This window comes from Candoia aspera, chromosome 8 (assembly GCF_035149785.1).
Source record: "Candoia aspera isolate rCanAsp1 chromosome 8, rCanAsp1.hap2, whole genome shotgun sequence".
In the NCBI taxonomy this organism is placed as follows: domain Eukaryota; kingdom Metazoa; phylum Chordata; class Lepidosauria; order Squamata; family Boidae; genus Candoia; species Candoia aspera.
In genome coordinates this window covers 78,671,541-78,691,904 of record NC_086160.1, presented here as the reverse complement: position 1 = coordinate 78,691,904, position 20,364 = coordinate 78,671,541, and the positions used below count along the sequence as shown (strand labels likewise).

Genomic DNA, 20,364 nt, shown 5'->3' with positions numbered 1-20,364 from the left:
AGAGGAAGGCCTTTCAAGTTCCCACTGTTTTGCATGTTTTGAGTTTTGTTTGGTCATTACACTGCATACGGTACAATATTTCTAATTAGGGTACTTTGATCCAAGTGGATCAAAGTTTGACACCAAGTTTGAAACATTTTTTTCTTTACTTAAACATTTTTTCTTACACCTCAACTAGCCATTAACTTTTAAGGTCAAACAATGTTGTTCTTGGGGGTTCCAAACTATAAAACTGTTGCACAGATGAAGCTGTGAAGAATACCTTTCTTTCTGGAATGAATTAACTGCCGTGAGCAGCTAAACATTCTATCAATGAGAATAACATTCTGCTCCATTTACCTGCTTAAAGGTTGTGGGAGACTGGGGGTGCTTAGGCAGCAGGGCTAGGAGCCTTCAGAGGTTCAGGGCCAGAAGAGTCGCAGAGTCACAGGCAGGGGAAGGACTGACTTTTTCAGCCCATTTTTCATAAGATCTTTAGCTTGAGGGGGAAATGTGTGTGTGTGCAGTTTGAGGCAGCCTAGAACAAAAGCACCACTTCAGATCCAAGACAGTGGGCACTCCTATATGTCTCCCCCTGGGCAATGAATGCATGCTGATAAGGGGGAGGGGAGGGGAGGGGAGGGTGGCAGGAGGGAAGAATGCAGAGAAGGGGCTCTCTGGCTCATCACCCCTCTCTCATTCTCTCTCTCCCATGGCTGGCAGGTGCTGATCGAAAGAGAACCCATCCACATTCTGGACAGCACAGTGCGCCAAGATGCGATGTATATCGCTAAAGAACTCAGGTAGTGAAACAGGAGACACACTTGATGTGGTATGGGGAAAATTTTCAGTCAAATGGTCATTCTGTGCATTTAAGAGCACCCTGAATAACAACACAAAGGTTTCTTTTAAGGAGACTAATTGTAGTTAACCCTATACTCCTGAATAGTATTGACATTTACAGCATGAGTTAGAGTTACCCCTGTTTCAATCAAACTGTTTTTAAATTTTGTTATTATTTACTTAAAATATTTAAATGGCCACCCATCTTATGTCACACAATTCTGGGCAGCCAACAACTGAGATCAAATCACAAACCATAAAACAAAAAACCTAGAAAAACCAGTGGCTCGTCCATCACCTCCATCCATTCACCTGTGCAGTCCCTGGCCTCCAACCTTGCTATCCCGATCCCTGGGGGGAAAGCCAGCACTTTTCACCACAGCTTTCCAGGAGATGGGGGGGGCTGTTGGATCTCTGTGGGGGTGGGGTCCACAGGGCAGGGCCCACTAAAGGGAAAGGAAAAGGCATGCTTCCTAGGTTCCACCAGATGGCAGTGTCTAGCGTGTTCACCCTATCCAATCTGGTAGCAAGGGCAAGTCCCTCAGGGAGAGCAGTCCCACAAATAACCTGGCCCTGGGCCATGTAGGGCTTTAAAGGTGATAATCCTCTTTCAAGCACCTTGAATTGTACTCAGAAAAAACTGGGAGCCAGGGCAGCTTGCACAGCAATGGTGTAACGTGGGCAAACGGAAGGGCACCTGGTAGTGCATGAGCTGCTGCATTCTGGACCAGTTGTAACTTCTGGGTGGTTTTCAAGGGCTGCCCCACATACAGTGTGTTGCAGTAATCCAAACAGGAAGCAACCAAGGCATGAGTAACTGTGAGCAAGGCCACCCAATCCATGAATGGGTGCAATTGGCACTTATCTGTGCAAAGGTCCTCTTAGCCATGCCTACCACCTGCTCCTCAAGCAGAAGCTGCGAGTCCAGGAGGACCCCCAAATTGCTACCCCGTCGAGAGTCAGAGATAATGCACCACCAGAGTCAGAGAAGCCCCAAAAAGCAAAGCCACTCCATCTTGCTATGGTTGGGTTGGAGCCGGTTCCTCCCCGACCAGACTCTCACAACCTCCAGGCACTGGGTCCGTGCCAAAACAGCATCACCTGCTCAGCCAGGGGTGGAGATGAATAAGCACACTGAAGATACCTCACCCCTTGCTGTCTAATAAACTCACCCAGCTGTTTCATGCAGATGTTAAAAAGGAAAAGGGAGAGAGAAAAACTGTGAGGCACCTCACACTGCAGGGGCCGAGGGCTGGATCTCTTCCCGCACCAACACCTACTGGTGCCAGCTGCAGAGGAAGAAGGAAAACCACTGCAAGACAGTGCCTCCCACTCCCTATCCCCACAGCCAGCCCAGAAGGGTACTGTGGTCTATGGTATTGAAAGCCACCGAGAGGGGCTGGACAGTTGCACCATCTCCATCCCAAGCCTCCATGGGTCATCCACAAGTTCAGCCGATGCCATCTCCATTCCATATCCTGGTCTGAACCCAGACTGTAATTCTGGGTCTGGGGCACAAATGCACAGCACTGCATCTAAACAGAATGAGTCACTTAGTCAAGAATCGCATGAGTGCTCCAAAGAAAGAAATCCAGAATCCCAGGGAGACTGGTATCCGAACCCCATGTTCCTTAAATGGCTTTTTGACCTAGGAGGTCAAAAACATGGGTGGAGGGGGACCCTTTTATATCCTGGATTGCTCCAGCAAAATTGCAGAAAAAAGGAAAATCAGTTTATAGTTTATGGTAACAATGGACAAGCTGGTGATAAGCCAAAGAAAAACAGAGAAATCATAAATTGATCCATACATTTCATAATCATTGAAGTATAAGACATAAATTAAATGGAGCAAATGCAGTGTAAGATTGATTACATCATTTGTTGTTAGTTGCCGTCGAGTTGTTTATGACTCATGGCGACCTTCTGTATAACAGAACAAAATGCTGTTTGGTCTTGCACCATATGCCTGGCTGTTCCACTGTTTGCATCCATGGCTGTGGTAATTGTATCAATCCATTGCATTGAAGGTCTTCCTCTTTTCTGCTGGCCCTTGACTTTAACAAACATGATGTCCTTTTCAAGCGATTCGTCTTTCCTGACAATGTGCCCAAAGTATGAGAGTCTATGCCTAGTTATCTTTGCCTCTAGGGAACATTTTGGTTGTATTTCTTCTAAAACTGATTTGTTTGTTCTTCTGGCAGTCCATGGTATTTTCAATAATCTTCACCATTACATCATATTACATCATAATACATCATAATAAATGGTAAATACATCATAATACATCATAATACATCATAATAATTTGACCAGTGTGTTTGCTAAGTGAAACTTGTCCAGTTTAAGGTGTGTGGACCTCATTTTCTGCTAAGATGAGATCTAACCTTTGGCTGGGGGTGAGGGGGAGAGTCCAAAGTACTTCAGATTATTTTCCAAATAATACAGTGGGGGCACTTGGGAAAGTGGGATCCGCATACAGAGCAGGAACATGACCAGGGACATGACTGAAATGAGGTGGAGAAGAATTAGCATTAGATCCAGTCAAGACGTAGTTAAGAGTCTTTATTATTATCATGCCTTTGGGTCATGGTAGAGTTTTTCTATCACTACGAGTGGAGTTCTTCCTGGTAATTAATCCCTGGTGGGAAGTTTGATAGTTCTCAAAACATGTTGAGGATAAAATGGTATAACATACTGTACATCCTATCTGTGAAGTTCATGCAGCTCATATTGCTAGATGACCTCCAGGTGTTCAGACCCAAGAGTGTGGCTCCTTTACAGCCCCAGAATTCAAACATTTTGTCTTCATGCTCGATGTTCATTTTGAAGTTGAAAGCAATGTTATAACTGATGGAGTTTTTAAAGGTTAATAAAAGAACTCCAAGCAGCTAACAGCAATCTTGCAGAGTAGAAGCGTGAATCAAAAAGGCAACTCGCACATTAAGCTTAATTACGTTCAGAAATAAATTCACTCTTCACACTGTAGTTAGATGAAGAAAAATAGAGATAGCTTACTTTTATTCAGTAGAGCTTGATACAGGTAGGTTCATAGTAGAAAGCACTTAATCATCACTGGTTCTTGGTAGCAGAGGATGGTTGGGGGAGGGCTGCATTCCTGCATCACCTCCTGCTTGCATGTCTGCCCACAAGGTAATGGAGACTGGCAATCCCCAAGCCCAAGAAGGAGGAGGAAGTGGAAATCAGGTGACCCATGTGACATCCCACAAGCACAATAGAGATGTGTTTGCTAGAGAGACCCCCTTATGAGACAATGCTGAGTTGACCCCTGATAATTCCAACAATAACCAGAAGGGCAAAGTCATTTGTTTCACCATTTCTTGTGGCAGCTAAATCTCAGGTGTGTTTCTGTTCCATCAGCAGCCTGAAGCCTCTCCTGGAACCAGAGAAAAAATCCAATCTTCTCAGTGCTTCTTTCAAAAGTGTCTTTTGCCTGGCCCCAATGGAAATCCTAGAAGGACAGTCTTGTCTAGATGAGCAGGCAGCTGATATCAAGGTGAGCCCTTCTCTCCTTTGAGTATCTTATCCAAGCCAACATGATTTTCCAAAATGGTTTTTCTTTTCCCCTGATTCTTTCTGGATGAGAATTACACAGAAATTATGACTCTGGTTTGAGTAATCTAGCCTAACCAAGATGCAAATCTATGCATAAGCATCCAAATTTATTTTCCAACTTTTCATAGAATCATTTCCAAAAGCACAGTGGACCAAAAAAGGGAAAAAAGAATTTCCCATGGTTGTGTTATGGAGATGCCTTTGGCAGCCTTCTGTAAGTGCTGGAGGAGAGGGTTATGACATCTGGGCCCATTGGCTTTTCCCAAGTGCTCACGGATGCAGCATACAAAACAGAACTTGCCAGGCACTGTTTGGCACTGACCTGGACATCTCAGCGTCCAGTTGGTTGAGGTTGAGTGAGGTTGCTACCCATGGTTTCCCCTCTACCATGGGTAGCAACCTCACTCGCTGAAAGAATAGTCACCACAGAGAGAAAGTCCTGGTCCCTGCTGAATAAATTAAATGACCCGACAAATACAGAGTTGCAAAAGCAAATGGTGAGTGATTGTGGTTTGTTCATGCGTAGGAAAAAGGAGAGTACGGTTTCCAGCTATTCTGTCCCGGGGAGCTCTCCAGGATGCAGGAGGGATTCCTTGAGTTAGCCTTGAGGACACTGGGCATCTTATTTGCCCTGCCCAGGAGAGTTCACACATTGTCGTATTAATGTGACATACACCCTTGTGCTTCAGGGCTTCTATCAGCAGACCATCAGCTGTTTCGAAGAGATGCTGCAGGCTTTACTCTCGGAGAACCCACACCCCAACGAACTCAGGCATATGATGGAGGTATGCAGAAAGAGCTGTGAGGAAAGAAAACTGCACAGGGGAAGCTGGTGCATGAAGTGTGACCCTCCAGGAGTTGTTAGAGTATCTCCAGAATATTCCAGGACATGGGGGTCAGAAGGTGTCTTCAACAGCCACGTTGTTTTAGTTAGTCTTGATATGAATTTTTATACTGTATTTTTTTTAATCTTTGTTAGCCACCCAGTCACCGTAGCAAGATGGGCAGCCATATAAATCAATGCCAATCCATCTATCCATCAATCTCACAGACCCACTTATGGGTCCCTTTTAAGCAACTCCTGGCACTGCTCACACTTCCTGATACTTTGGTCCAAATGACTCCTGAGGTATCATGGAAGGACATATACAGTATCTCTGGGTTTTCTTGCAAATAGCCACCCAGAGAAAACAGGGTTGGGCCTACAGCATCTGTGAGAGCAGGATTAATGGCATTCTGGATCTGCTGCATGGTCCAGCAGAGGCCCTGGCTGCTGCCTGGAATAGGGAGGTGACCAGGTCCTTGGACAGGATTGCGCCTGTGCAGCCTCTCCTGCCTCATCCAACCAGACACTCCCCGTGGTTCACGGAGGAGCTGAGGGTTTTGAAGAGGCTTAAGAGACACCTAGAGCACCGCTGGAGGAAGACAAGGACCGAATCTGACTGAACACAAGCTAGAGCTGCTATTAAGGTCTACCTTGTGGCTGTAAGAGCGGTGAAACTGCAGTATTTCTCCGCTCTTATTGCATCCGCAGATTGCTGCCCGACGGCCCTGTTTAAGATCACACGCACCCTTTTGGGGAAGGTGGGCCCAGTGACTCACCTACAGGGCCGTGCGGAAGAGTTTTCTGAGCATCTGCAGGATAAAATCTCTCAGATCCGTTACAAGTTAGACTCCATGTGTGAAGCAGGGTCTGAGGAGATGCCGAGGGAACGTTTTAGCCTTGTTATCTGGGAGCAGTTTGATCCTGTTGGACCTGAGGAAGTGGACAGGATCCTCCAGATTGTGAATGCCACCACCTGTCATTTAGATCCATGCCCCTCCTGGCTGGTGAAGGCAGCTCGGGAGGTGACATGTGGTTGGGTCCAAGCGATGGTAAATACATCCTTGAGTGAGGGGGTGTTCCTGGCTGCCTTTAAAGAGGCACTGGTGCACCCCCTCCTCAAGAAGCCATCGCTGGACCCAACTGTGCTGGACAATTTTTGTCCAGTCTCCCACCACCTCTTTTTGGGGAAGGTGGTTGAGAAGGTGGTGGAGTTGCAACTCCAGAGGATCCTGGATGAAACGGATTATCTGGATTCCTTTCAGTCAGGTTTCAGGCCCTGATATGGGACAGAAATTGCATTGGTTGCACTTATGGATGATCTCTGGCAGAAGTGGGATGGAGGTATTGCATCCATCCTTGCTCTTCTTGACCTCTTAGCAGCTTTCAATACCATCGACCATGGTATCCTTTTGGGACGGCTCAGGGAGTTGGAGGTGGGCGGCATAGTTTTGCGCAGGTTCACCTCCTTCCTCCAGGGCTGGTCCCAGTCGGTGGTGATAGGGGGGGAGAGATCCAACCCTCGACCTCTCCTTTGTGGGGTGCCGCAGGGTTCGGTTCTCTCTCCTCTCTTATTTAACATCTACATGAAACACACGGGTGAGATCATCCGTCACCACGGGATGAGGTATCATCAGTATGCCGATGATACCCAATTACCAGATACCCAAGAGTATCCAGAAGCTTCAGCTGGTCCAGAATGCAGCTGCACAGGCCATTTTTGGTGCCCCTAGGTCGGCACATATAACACCGTTGCTGCGCGAGCTGCACTGGGTGCCAGTTTGCTTCCGGGTCCAATTCAAGGTGTTGGTTATCACCTTTAAAGCCCTACATGGCATGGGGCCAGGTTACCTGAGGGACCATCTCATCCACATTACATCGGCCCGCCCCACCCGATCATCCAGATAGGGCATGTTGCGGACCCTGTCCATAAGAGAATTTCATCTGGCAGGGTCCAGGAAACGGGCCTTCTCTGCAGTGGCCCCCACTCTCTGGAATATCTTGCCCCCAGAGGTGAGGCAGGCCCCTTCACTCCTGACCTTCCAGAAGGCCCTGAAGACCTGGTTCTGCTGTCTCACCTGGGGCAGGAAAGTGAACAACCATTCTTGGGGGTGGCTCCCACCCTAGAGTCCATCCCACCAGCATGGATTTTATACCTTCTTGGATTTTATATTTATTTATTGTATTTTATAATAATTGTGATGTGTCTGGTTTTATGAGATTTTAATGTTTATGTTTGGAGCTTGATTTTATTGTAAACCGCCCAGAGTCCCTCTCTTGGGGGAGATGGGCAGTAATTAAATTTGAATAATAAATAAATAAATTCTCCTTTGGGGCACGCTGAGGAAATCCACCCTCTTTGTATTAGTAATTCATTGTAGGAAAGAAGGTTCAGGCAGTTTCCCTTGAACCCAGGAGCAGGTGGAAAGCACCTCATCAGGTCTGGAGGCAGAGACAGGCATTCCTGTGGCCCAGGATCCACACCCCGCCCCCCATGGATGCCACTGGCAAGGCTTGTTGTGTGAGGGGGGAAAGGGGGCTTCGCCATCAAGATTCTAGTGGAGGGCTTGGCACCTTTGGCTTTTGGATTGCTGCCTTGGGGTTTCTGCAGTGTCTCAAAGAACTAGCATTCGACCACACCCCATTATGGTATGTCAGTGGCATTCTTCACACCTGCTTAGGAATGGCCTCATGGAGAAATACAAGCTCACGAGTCCTTTGGGGGCCCGGTGGGTTTCAGGCATTTGTGATCTTACTGCTTTCATGGAGCCCAGGCATGCACCCAGGGCCAGCTGTTGCCATGCTGGCACCCCAGGCCCAGTCATTTTCTGGCACCCCCTATGGTTCGGCTCATCTTCCAATTTTGTTGGGAATTTCAAAGAGGTGCCCTCTTGTTTCATTTTTTTCTTCAAGTTTTTGAGCTTTACAATTATGATTTTCAGCCCAGGACATTTTTTTTCTCAGACATTTTGACCCTATTTACACTGCAAAATTATACTTAACACTCAAACAGGCGTGCTCACTCAACAGAGTACACCATTACTGCTTTTTGCTTGTTTATTGTGTGTTTCAGAAGTCTTTTCAATTTTGCCACCCCCTAAAATTTGGTGACCCTAGGCCAGTGCCAACTCAGCCTTCGCCTAGAGGTCGCCCTGCATGCACCACATAACAGCTGCGTTTTCCTGCCTGCCTTTCTTTCAATAGCTTATAGAACCATGGATGACATCAAAGCTAAATCATGTGCGTGAAAGAGCTGTGGAGACAGCAATGAAGCTTTTGAAGTTTGTAGCTGAACATTTCCACCTTGATGTGAGTATCCCTAAATCCAGCTGTGTACCTCCCTATATGGAGCTGCCATTCCTTAACAGTGCTGGGCTAGAATTAGAGTTTTTCTTAATATGGTACAGAACACAGGCACGACTGCCTTTGTTTTTCCCACAAAAAATGTTTTATTGTGCCAAATTAAATGCCTATTCCTGACTTCTAAAGTTAATGCTAATTCTATGCTTGTTTCTATTTTCCTACCTATCTTACTCTACTGTCTTCCTATTACTGTAACTTACAGCTATTTCTATCTCATCTGATCTATAAAGTTCTATCTCCCTGTCTATGTTCCTATCTCTGTGCCTACTCACTCTGGGCAGTGAGTTCACTCTTCCACAGTTAGGAAGCAGCAGGATGAGCCCAACTTCCATAGTGCAGCCATGTTTGCCCCAAACAAAGTAAGGGACACCTGGTTTGTTTGTTTGCCATTTATTGCTACAACTTTTAACCCAAACTTCTGGAAAGCCTGCCCTTGAGTCTTTGGGAGACTGAAGACAGGACATGTTGGTTCTTCCAGCATCTAGTCAGGGGGCCTTTGCACAAATCCATCTTGTGCACCAACTGTGTCCATTCCTGGGCCAGGAGGCCTTGCTCATAGTCCCTCATGCCTTAGTCACCTCCTGTTTGGGTTAGTGCAACATGCTCTGCCTGGGGCTGCCCTTGAAGACCATCTGGAAGCTGCACCTGGTCCAGAATACAGCGGCATGCATAGTTTTGGGTGCCCCATGGTTCACCCAAGTAACAACACTACTGCATGAGCTTCACTGGCTCCCAGTTGCTTTCCAGGTGCAATTCAAGGTGCAGGTTATCACCTTTAAAGCCCTATATGGAACAGGACCAGGTTATTTGCTAGACTACCTCTTCCTGAGGGTATCTGCCCATCTTACTAGGTTAGATAGGGAGGGCATGCTCCAGGTCCCCTCCCTTAGATGTTGCCACTTGATGGGACCTCAGAGGTGCGCCTTCTCTGTAGCTGCCCCAACCCACAGAATGGCCTCCCACCTGAGATCCAAGGGATCCCTACCCTTTTAGCCTTCCAGAGGGCCATGAAGACCTGGCTCTTCCCCAAGCACTGGGCTAGGATGGGGCTGAGCTGGGAGGCTGTTTGGTCTGGTCCTAGGGAGAAGGGAACTTTTGGTTTTAGCTAGGTTTTTACAGATTGTTGTGAGTCACCTAGAATCATTATATGAGATAGATAGCCATATAAGTCCTGTAAATAAATAAACAAAATAAATGTGATGACTATTCATGCACTGCCTCTGAGAAGCACAGGACACCTATTAAAGGAGCAGCAGGAGCTCCAGTGTTGGGAGAGAAGGCAGATCAGCTGCCAGTGTGGAATCAGAGCTCTCCAGACACCACTGTCTAAATCTATTTCCCTCCCACCCACCACCCACCCAGCAGACTGAATGACCTGGCCAGTCTTGTCTGGGCTCAGAAACTAAGCTGGATCAGGCCTGGTAAATATTTGGATGGGAAACTGCAGGATTCAGAGCCAAGAGTTCTGTCGGTTTTCATGGAGTTTGGGAAGTTTCTTAATGAAGAACAAATGATAAACCTATTTCAGTTTTATGAGTTTCCTGTTTCAGGAAATTCATGCCACCTCAATTTTATTCATTTGTGATTAAGATGTTCATTTCAAACATTGCAAAGAGCAGTTTATAATAATTACAAAAGCAGGGTTATAAATAAAAACAATCTGCACAAAGGTACATATTGCGGGGAGTTCATGGCCAAAGGCCATTATGCAAAATTAAGCATGGCTTGGTATACCACAGACAGGACAGTCTTCTCAAATTGCATGAGTAGGTGCTCCAAAGGCGCACCTCTATCCTGCATAAAATATTTACTAATTTGCTTGTTTGTTTATACCAAACATACACACATACATACAATGTATAGGCTGCCTGATTCCCAGGGACTCTGGACAGCTTACAATTTAAGAAGTAAGAAAAGCACAAAACAAGAGGAAAAAATCACGAGCCGGCAAAAGACAAACACACGAACAAAGAAAAGCCCGTCTGGCAGGGCTTCAGCTATCCCTCTGCCCCAAGGCCTGGGGCGCAGCCCAGTCTTCAGTGGCTTCCTGAGCATTCACCCAGACCTCTGGAGGGATATCATTCCAGAGAGCAGGAGCTGCAATCCCAGTAGATGACACTGTTTAATTGAAGAGCCCTCAAGAGCACCCAATCTGATAGATCTTACTGGATGGGGGCATCCCTCCCAGTCGAGGAAAAATACTTCTGAGGAGCCCCATTTATTTAATGCCTTGGCCAGCTATGGCATGGCACGGGAGCACTGGGGGGTTATAGTTTCTATCTATGTAACACAAGGATTGGCACCTCTGTGGAGCAGACTGGCTGCATACCTGACTGCCAAGCCAGGTATCTGGGGAAGAATTTCGGGAGAGGTGTTGTGTGCAAGCCCAGTTCAGATTTCCTCAGGTGTGAAGGCATCCTATTTATTATCTCTCCCTTTTACATTTGAAAAAAAAAATTCGCAAGATGGCCATGTTAGCCGATGGCATGGAAAAAAAATGTGAGCAAGGGTAGTGACGGTCCATGTGCTTCAGCCAGCCAGAGATGGAGTTGGGTGGAGACCTGCCCAAAGTTGTGCTGCAGCAGCATCCACACCAGAAGCTTGGTGCCTGTCTTGCTTCGGGTGTGCGTAGACTGAGCTCTTTGCATCCTGCACAATGCAGAACAGGTCGCAAACTATTCTTGTGGCTGGGACATCATGCTGACCTTCCATCATAGCCACAAGACTGTGCATGCTCTGGAAAGTTTGCCAGGTGATGCCATCAAGGAGGCAAAGTGCCTTGCCTGATTCCAAGAAGGCTCCAGTGGCAGCAGTAATATTCTTCCCCTCCAAGCCAGCATGTGGGTGTTCTTTGATGGAAGTTTTAACTTTTGTCCTCCCAGTCCAGCAGCCCTGGATTCTGCCTGAGACCTCCATTTTGGTCCATAGGGGGTGCTGTGGAAGATGGCATTGGAAGGTTCTGGGTCTGTCCTAATGAAGGATAAGAATGGGCCTTGCACAGGAGCTAGCTAAAAAAATCCGCAAACTCCTTCAGTCAACGATTCCCACCTTTCACTACTATTTCCTTAGCTTTCTCGGGAGTTCTGCAAGCTGGCCCACCTGACAGCTCTTTTGATTGGTTTGTGCAATGACCCAGTGCCATGCATTAGTTCTTTTGCTGTTCAAGGAGTCAGCTGTCTCTATGAGATCTTACTGCACCGTAAAGGTAAGGTCTATTTACCCATATGCTTCTTTGCTGCTGTTCAGATAGTATGTGTGGCAGATTCCACATTTGGGTTCCTGGTGCTCTGTGAGAAAACAACCAAGCTCAGAGAGCACCAAGAACCCAACGGTTCAACCCTGAGCTACATACGTTCTCTTCTGTTGAGATTCCATAGAAGCCCATCACAACCTTGAGAAAAAGAGGCCCTTCATTCATTCAGAGATGTTTGTTTTCTAGGATGTAACAGACCATAGCTGGGGCAGAGGGTGGAAATGAATCTCTCCCTGGTGAAGATGTGGATTGAGCATGTCTGAATGGCAGGCCTGTGAATGCCTGCCACCTGCACATTCACCAAACAGGAGGTTACCCATAATATTGTAGCTTAATCCCCATTTACTATGATGGACTAGTGGACTATGATGGTTTTCAGCTATTTTAATTGCTTATGAAATGGCCTGTTGAGAGAAAGTGACTACCCAAGAGAGAAGGCATGTGCCAAAGGCCATCTGAATCAGCCTTTGAGCATTGTTTCAGACAACCTCAAAAGACCAAAATAGAAGGTTCCTTCATGACAACAAGACCAGATGGGACCACAGGCAACCCAGAATGATGCCATCAGCGCTGGAAATTATACTTAAAATTCAAAGCCCAAACAGTGAGCACTTTCCAACTAAAGGGAAGTAAACACGCTGTATAAGAAACCTTGAAGGACGCTAAATCATTTGCGCAGGCAAATGTTGCAAGATGAAAACTGAGCCATGTTGCAGCGCAACAAAGTCTTCAGAAGCTTGTTTATGGTTTAACATGTCACAGTTCCATCTAAACCTCCAGCAGTGCAGCTCGTTAAAATACCTTTTTCTAAGTTTCCTGTTATACACTAACATGGCCAAAACTTCAGAGGTAAAGAAAGAAGAAAACCTCTTATTTCTCTAATTCGCAGCAGGAATGAAAAAGATTCAGATGAAGGTTGGAGGGATCTCTTCCCGTTTGGAAAGCAGGACCCAAATGCTGGCGACATTCTCCAGGGAGGCAGGAGAGCACAGTGATATTCTGCCAGCTGCTTCCCTTCAGTTCTTTCCCAGCCTTCCTGCAGGGGACACCTTTGCTGTTTCTTTATCCAGTATGTCCACACTCTTCCCCCTTTTTGGTCTCAACATCTCTGCTCTTCTAAACAAAAATTAACATCCTCTTAATTCTCCACAGAACTTTATGTATTTCTTTGTTTACTAAGATTTCTGGGCTGCTCCATCCCAAAGTAGTTATGACCACCTTTTAAGAAAAACTCGATGCATGAAAACCATTGTCTTTCTGCCATCAGGTGCCTTCTGGAATGGCCTCTTGCAGGAAGTACATTTTGCCCCCATCTGATGGGTTTCATTTTTGTCATTTATTTTGCTTATGTCATTTATTTTCTTATCATTATCATCATTTCTGTCACTCTACAGTATATTGTTTATTACTTCCTATTTCAGTCATGCTGACCATGGATGCTTTAACTGACCGTATACTTGCATACTGTTGCTCTCAACCTCCAGGAGCCTTTCCTGATCCTTCAGGGCCTCCTCTGGTCTGGAGGAGGCATCGCTGGCACCAGGGCTGATGACCTGCTCAGGGTTTCAGATCCGCCCAGTTCCTCTTAGTCACTTGGTCATGCCCAAACCTCTGCACACTCAGGACTAAGTCAGATTGTGGCTGACAGCACCACTGTGACAACAGGGACAATCCTGATGCTTGGGCAGAGTTTATTTGATAAGTGCTGCCCAACTCCAGATGACTCCGGGCAGCTTACCATACCAGAAAGGATAAAAGGCAATACAATTCAGAAACACGCAGCTCTTCCCACCAAGAGCCCACAGACTTGCTATCCCTGCCTTTCCTCTCTAAACGGCCAGTTGGCAGCTTTGGCTGCCAGGTGGAGAAAAACAGCAGAAAGTGCTCACAGACCACGATCCCTGCTGCCAATGGTCCTTGGGGAAGACAGGCCCTCCCAATGATTCCCAAAGGCTTATAGCATTAGGCCAGTAAGTCTGCCAAGTCTCAAAAGAGGCGAGCCTGTCTCTTTCCCTGACTCCCTCATCCTGAAATCAGGCCTCAGCACTGAGACGTTAATGATGCAGATGCAGTTCACGGATAATGGAGGTGGGATGTATAGTTGAACTCCCCCCGCCCCCGCAAGGCTTCCATTTAACCAGAGACCAGGACACCATTATATTGAAGCAGAGGGATTTTATTCAACTATCTTGGCACTGGATGCCCAAGGGCAAAGCCCAGAGATGTGTGGGTTGTAGACGCTCTTAGAGGAGGTTGCAAATGAATTCCTCCCCTTGATTCGCTATATTCTTATTACCGTATATAACCCACAATAGGATTAGTTATCGTCATTATACTTTGACATCGTTACCCCTATCGATTGGTTTGGATAATACTTATTTTTATAATATAATGAAGGACAAGATAAATGAGATTGTCTTTTCCTGCACAACAGAAGCCTTTACTTAAACCATATGCCTTTATGGTGCATCTCAGATTGGTTAATTTCCCTCACCACTCTCTAGAAAACTGTGGTTCCCAGTGCTAGCCACGATTCTTGGCCTTTTCGATGGACTCCCAATGGCTGACTGGCATTCTGGCAGTTCAAACTTGTTGGCACCTTCTTATTGTAACCAAAGCCAGGAATCCCGGGCTCCCAGTTGCTCTTCCCAGCCTCCAAATGGCCTGTCCTCTTACTGGTTCTACTCTAAAGGTCGCTTAATATGTGGCACTGGGGCTTCTCTAAAAATCCCCCCCAAATTCTACTCCAGGGGCAAGGAGAGGCAAAAACATGTGAGAGGGCATGTTGGCCCTACAAATCAAGAAACAGACACTGTGTAGGCCAAAATCTACTTTTATCAGAATGGCTCTAGTAACAGAATCTTGCAAGTCTGAATGTGCTTCCCCCCTCCCTCTTTTATCTTCATGTGAATTGGGGGGAGCTGTCTTAGGCATTTTTGTAGATCTCTATCTTCATATTAAGCCACGTTTATCTTGGTAATGCATGTTCCCTCTCTCTGTCAAGGCCATCCTCGATACTCTTTACAGGGCACAATTATGCAAACTTCCTGCTGGCTTTTCTATTGACTTTGTTTGTCAAAAGCCAGCAGGGAAGGTCACAAATCATGATCACATGACCGTGGGGACGCTGCAACAGCCTAAGTATGAGGACCCATCATAACTACCACTTGTTCAGCACTGTCATAAGTTCAAACAGTTGCTGAATGAGTGGTTGCTAAACAAGGACCATTTGTCCATTGACTGGACAGTGTGTTCTCAACTAGCCTGAAAGCTTGAGAAAGATCAAAAAGAAATAGCTGTTTTTCTATTGGAGGGTTTAATAAAACAGTCCTGAGAAAAGGGCACGATTCTGCACTCGTGACCAGCAGTGCTTGTGGAATGTTTGTGTTCCTACCCACAAGCAACCTGTCATACAGTTGCAGCAACTGGAAGTTTGCAACAGGACCAGAAGAAAAAATGTAACTATTAGAGCAGCAAGTGGCTACACCTCAGCTTATCAAAGAGGGCCCGGGGAAGACTTTTCATCCTAACCCTGTGCTGGTCAACAGTGTTATAGGTGCCTGCTGGCTTCAGCTGGGCAGCTGGGATGACGTTCACTCCTTGGGTGACCCTGCTGGGAATACAGTATATACTCTGGACAGACACTCCCAGCATTCTTTGCTCATGCCTTCCAGGAACACGCCCACTCTCACCACAAGGCAACACACCCAGCAGGACTTGGGGGGCTTGGTCAGACTGCACATAAAGTATTGCGTCCGGTTCGCAACCTACATTACACTGACAACCATAGTGCCTGAAGGAGCCCGGTGGCACCTGGATCAAGCCCAAGGAAGTCTGGGCTCAAGTTGCAGAACTTTTATCCATTTCTTCAGACTCCACAAGCTCAAGTGATTTCTGGATGATGTTGCCAGATGTTGCCACAGTCGCCTTCTTAGGCTCCACCCAAGTGACATCCAGCTGGGAAGCCACTGCGAATCAGTTTACCTAAGAAGAATCTTGCAGCCATGTCACAACCACCAGCAAAAAAAAATAATCTCCCCCACTCTTCCCCAAGAGGCTGCAAGTATAATGAGCCTTGAGAAGCCTGCAAGGCTGTTATAAAGAAGAAAATCAACATCTACTTTCCACCCTTCTGGGGCAGGAGATGAAAAAAATGGATTCAAATCACAGGAGGGCAGATTGCAGTCAGTTGATAGGAAAACTGTCCAAGGAGCAATAGAACTTTGACAGGGGAACCTATTACCCAGTGAGGCTGTGGGATCCATGTGGTCAAGTAGCGGTTGGACAATGAACTTCAGGGATCTTTAGCCTGATCCCCACCCTAAGCATGGGGTAGGGCCTGACCTTCCAGCCGTATGATCCCACTGAAACAGAGCACCGGGAAGGCTGGGAAGAGCGTGCTGCCATAGCAGGTGGCAAAGAAAAGGGGTGTCTATACGCATTTTACTGTTTCCCTTTTCTCTGCCAGTGATGTGCTTAAGGGATGTGCGTGTGTGTTTGTGTGTGTTTGTATGAGATCCCTGGGTATGTTATGCCCCTGAATGGCTGCAGGTATGCATCCCTCCCATCCTAAGAACAGAAATAGTCTTCAGCCTTGAAAAGATTAGTCATCCGTTCTGTTTATGTCCTCATGTGTATCCTATCTGTTTCCCCTTGTACAATATTTTCTTGGTGGTGTGGGAAAATCCTACTTACAGGCTTCTTCCTCTCTGCCTCCCACCTGGGTAACGTTCTCTTCCTCCATTTCCCCCTCATTTTCTGCCTCAGGGGAGAACAGCCGTTCTCTCCTTCCACATCCTCCACTGCCTGTCACTCATGCCTTCTCTGTTCACTTCCCTCAGTCTTCCTTTCCTGCCGCTGCTCCAGATTTTTTGCCCAGGCCAAGTTTCCCCCCACACACCCTTCGCTGCTTTACAATCCCACGTGCCCACAAGACTCTGCACTAGCCTCTTTCTTCTTAGTTGTTCCCATCCGGATGGAATCGCTATCCTGCCTGATTTCTCTCCTGCTAAATGCTGATGCGTAGCACTCTCTTCTGCCACTGAACCAATAACAACAAAAACAAAAACAACAACCACTGTTCTCTTCTGCTTTAGGCCTGAAGACAAGCAAGCAAAAGAAGCGGAAGTGGTTGATGAAGCGGAGAGTGAAATTCCAGGGAGAGGACTACTCTGCTTTCTTAGCACTGGGCAGCAGTTGGCATATAGCAATGGTACTGTGGCTGGCTTCAAGGGGTGTAAAGTGCTCCCTTTAGGCCAAATGGCATGTTCCACTCCAGACAGATAAACTCCATCAGGAGATGTGTATTTCCAGAGTCATGAATTCCCCTGGGCAAGTGTGCAAGTGGGCAAGCCTTTGCCACCCAACGTATTTCGCAGGGGCGGTGCTAGGGAGGAGTATGGCATGGGCACCTGCTAACCCAGTCAACACTGGGGCAGAAGAGGGACCTGTTAACTAAAGATGGTTTAGCCTGGGAATCCTCAGAACAGAATGCCTGCATCAGAAGACCCCTCGTGTGTCCCAATAACCTTCTTCTTACACACGGCGAGCTCCCATTTCCCTAGAGCCAGTTTCCTCCTTTCATGTTCTTCCAGGGGATTTAAAAATCCCCTGCTTCTTTTAAAAAGTGAGCAGAAGCAGGCAAGGAAGAATTGGAGGAAACCTTCTCAAGGGTTTACCAAAATGAGAAACAGCCTTTTCTTTCTTTCATAGGTGTATCGCAATACAATTTCCTATGCTGAAGCTTCTCAGAGTTGTTTGGTTACAGAGTTGTCACAACTGTCACATTAGGTGTTCGTAACCCATCTTCATAGTTAGTTAGTTAGTTGTTTGCTTGTTTGTTTGACCAAACTTATAGGGCCACCCCACTCTATTGACTCTGGATGGCTTACAGTAAACATGTGCAGTGCAAAAGATAGCAGGACCAGGTACAAATGACCAAAACCAAAAAGAACCAGGTCTGATCATAAAAAGACACTACAAGATGCTCCTTATCCCAGGAACTAGGAAAAGAGCCAGGTCTTCAAAGCTCACTCGAGGGACCAGGGCAACACAAACCTTCGGAGGGGCCCCATTCCAGAGAGCAGGTGCTGCAACAGAGAAGAACGCTTCCTTGGCCTGAGAAAGTGACTTTGTTCCAAGGGTGGGGCCGGAGTGTGCCCACTCTGCTGGACCTTACAGGGGGCAGAAACAATGGGAGAAATGCAGTCCCTCAAGTACCCAGCCCTATGTCACAGCCAACACCTTGAATTGCACCTGGAAGCACATCAACGACCAGTGCAGTTTGCACAGCAGAGATGTCACATGGGCGTGCCAAGGCACACCCATAACTGCCTGCACAGTTGCATTCTGTTCCATTTGCCGCTTCCCAATGATTTTTAGGGGCAGCCCCATATTGTTGAGGGAATAGAGAATGGTCTTGAAGGACATGGGAAGATCCATCACCAAGGTAACAATCAGACAAATGCAACTTAAATCCATTCCAAGACTCTAACTTGAGAAAATGTCTCAGTCAGGCCCCTCCCTAATTCTCTTGAAGATAAAGTGAGGGAGGAGGGAAGCCCATTCAGACTTGCAAGAATCTGTTACTATACCTGTTCTAACAAATGTAGTTCCAGACTGATATAGCATTGGTTTCTTAGACTGATCTACTGTCAGGCTCTGCCTGAGACCCAAATGAAAACACAGACACTAGGGTAGGCTTAGGTTCAGGTTTTATTTGGGAATAGAATGCATGCCTTTAGAAAGCTGAGAGTGAGGGGAGCATGCCGGAGCGGGATTTAAATAGCCCCCGCCGGTCAGCGCTCCACCCCACATCATCCCAGGTGCATCCCACGAGTCCCAACGGTTTCGTCCCTGCTGGGTGAGAGGTCGTGCATCCCCCTTGTGCCCCGGGCATCGCCTCGATCGCCTTCCTGTGCGGTAACAATCCATTGCCGGGCGATCAGGCTCTTAATTCTTCAAAAGCCCAGGCACGCCTCTCCTGTTATTAGTCAATTACCCGTTGGCTACTTTGTATCTTTTGTTTCCCGGTCTGCCGGTCCCGGTCGTTACTTAGTTTCTTCGCACCTGTTGCTGGTTCTTTGTGTTCTTAGTTGCCTTTGCCTAATCTGTCAGGGACCCATTTCCTTGTGTTGTCATGCGAGCCGTTGTGATGTCACAAGCATCACAACAGTGATCATGACATACTGCCCCCCTTGAGATAATCAAGCCGAGGGTTTGGAGGGATAGGCGGTATGGAAGTTGCGGATTAGGTCGGGAGCCTGGATGTCGCGGGCAGCGACCCACTCAGGGTGTGGGAAGTGTTTCCATTTGACCAGGTATTGGAGGGAGCCCCGCAGCCTGTGGGAGTCGAGTACCTCCTTGACCTCAAAGTGTTGTTGTCCGTCTATCATAACTGGTGGGGGGGGGCGTGCGTGGGGTGCCACCGGGAGGGGTCACTTGCTGGCTTGAGCAAGCTGCAGTGGAACACCGGGTGCAGCCGCTTTAAATTATGGGGCAGGTCCAAGCGCACCGTGACTGGGTTCACGATTTGTGTGACCTGGAATGGCCCAATAAATTTGGGGGGCAGTTTCTTGGACGGTTGCAGTGATTTGATGAATTTGGTGGATGGGTAAACCAGGTCCCCTACCCGAAAAGTTGGTTGTTGGCGCCGGTGCTTGTCCGCTTGCAATTTGTATACGGTTTGTGCCTCTTTAAGCGCGTCTTTGATGACCGGCCAGGAATCTGCGAGTTTCACACCCCAATCACAGGCGGCCACTGCTGGGGATGGAGGCTGAGGTAGCTCAGGGATGGGGACAAACTCCCGACCCGACACTACCCCAAAGGGGGTTTGTCCCATGCTTTGATGTATCGCGTTATTGTATGCGACCTCTGCAAACGGGAGTATGTCCACCCAGTCATCCTGGTGGTAGTTAATATAGGAGCAGAGGAATTGTTCCAATGTGGCATTAAGGATCTCTGTAGATCCGTCCGTCTGGGGGTGCCAGGAGGTTGACAGGGCTTGCTGGGTACCTATTAGTTTCAAAAAATCCCGCCAGAACCTCGAGGTAAATTGTGTGCCCCTATCGGTCACCAAGCGGGAGGGGCAGCCATGGAGGCAGTACACGTATACCAGGAAGTTTTGCCAGCTGTTGTGCTGATGGGATCAAGGCGCAGGGGATGAAATGGGCTTGTTTAGAGAAGTAGTCTTTGACTACCCAAATGACCATTTTCTTTTGGCTCGGTGGTAAATCTATGATGAAATCCATTGAGATTTCATCCCAAGGGCAGGAAGGCTCAGCCACTGGCTGCAGCAGCCCCTGGGGTTTACCGGCTGGTCGCTTGGCCATTGCACACACAGGGCAGGACGCGACATATGTTTTGATGTCCTTCCTCAGCGAGGGCCACCAAAATTGGCGTCAGGTTAGGTGTAGGGTTTTTAGGAACCCGAAGTGACCAGCCTGTTTGCTGTCATGCGACCTGCTGAGGATTGTCGGTCTTTGTGAGTCAGGGACATATAACCTTCCCTCCACCCAGGCGAGGTCCTGTT

At 47.3% G+C, this 20,364-nt stretch overlaps 1 protein-coding gene across 1 annotated transcript in view; it reads left to right on the top strand.

Annotated features, from left to right (window-relative positions):
- LOC134502423 (maestro heat-like repeat family member 5) overlaps window positions 1-20,364 on the top strand; it is a 94,525-nt gene that overhangs the window by 44,482 nt on the left and 29,679 nt on the right. Inside the window, exons 13-18 of the mRNA XM_063310763.1 lie at window positions 703-782; window positions 4,201-4,336; window positions 5,085-5,180; window positions 8,423-8,527; window positions 11,651-11,786; window positions 16,931-17,046. Of these exons, the coding sequence (XP_063166833.1) occupies window positions 703-782; window positions 4,201-4,336; window positions 5,085-5,180; window positions 8,423-8,527; window positions 11,651-11,786; window positions 16,931-17,046 (669 nt within the window). The remainder of the gene's footprint in view (window positions 1-702; window positions 783-4,200; window positions 4,337-5,084; window positions 5,181-8,422; window positions 8,528-11,650; window positions 11,787-16,930; window positions 17,047-20,364) is intronic.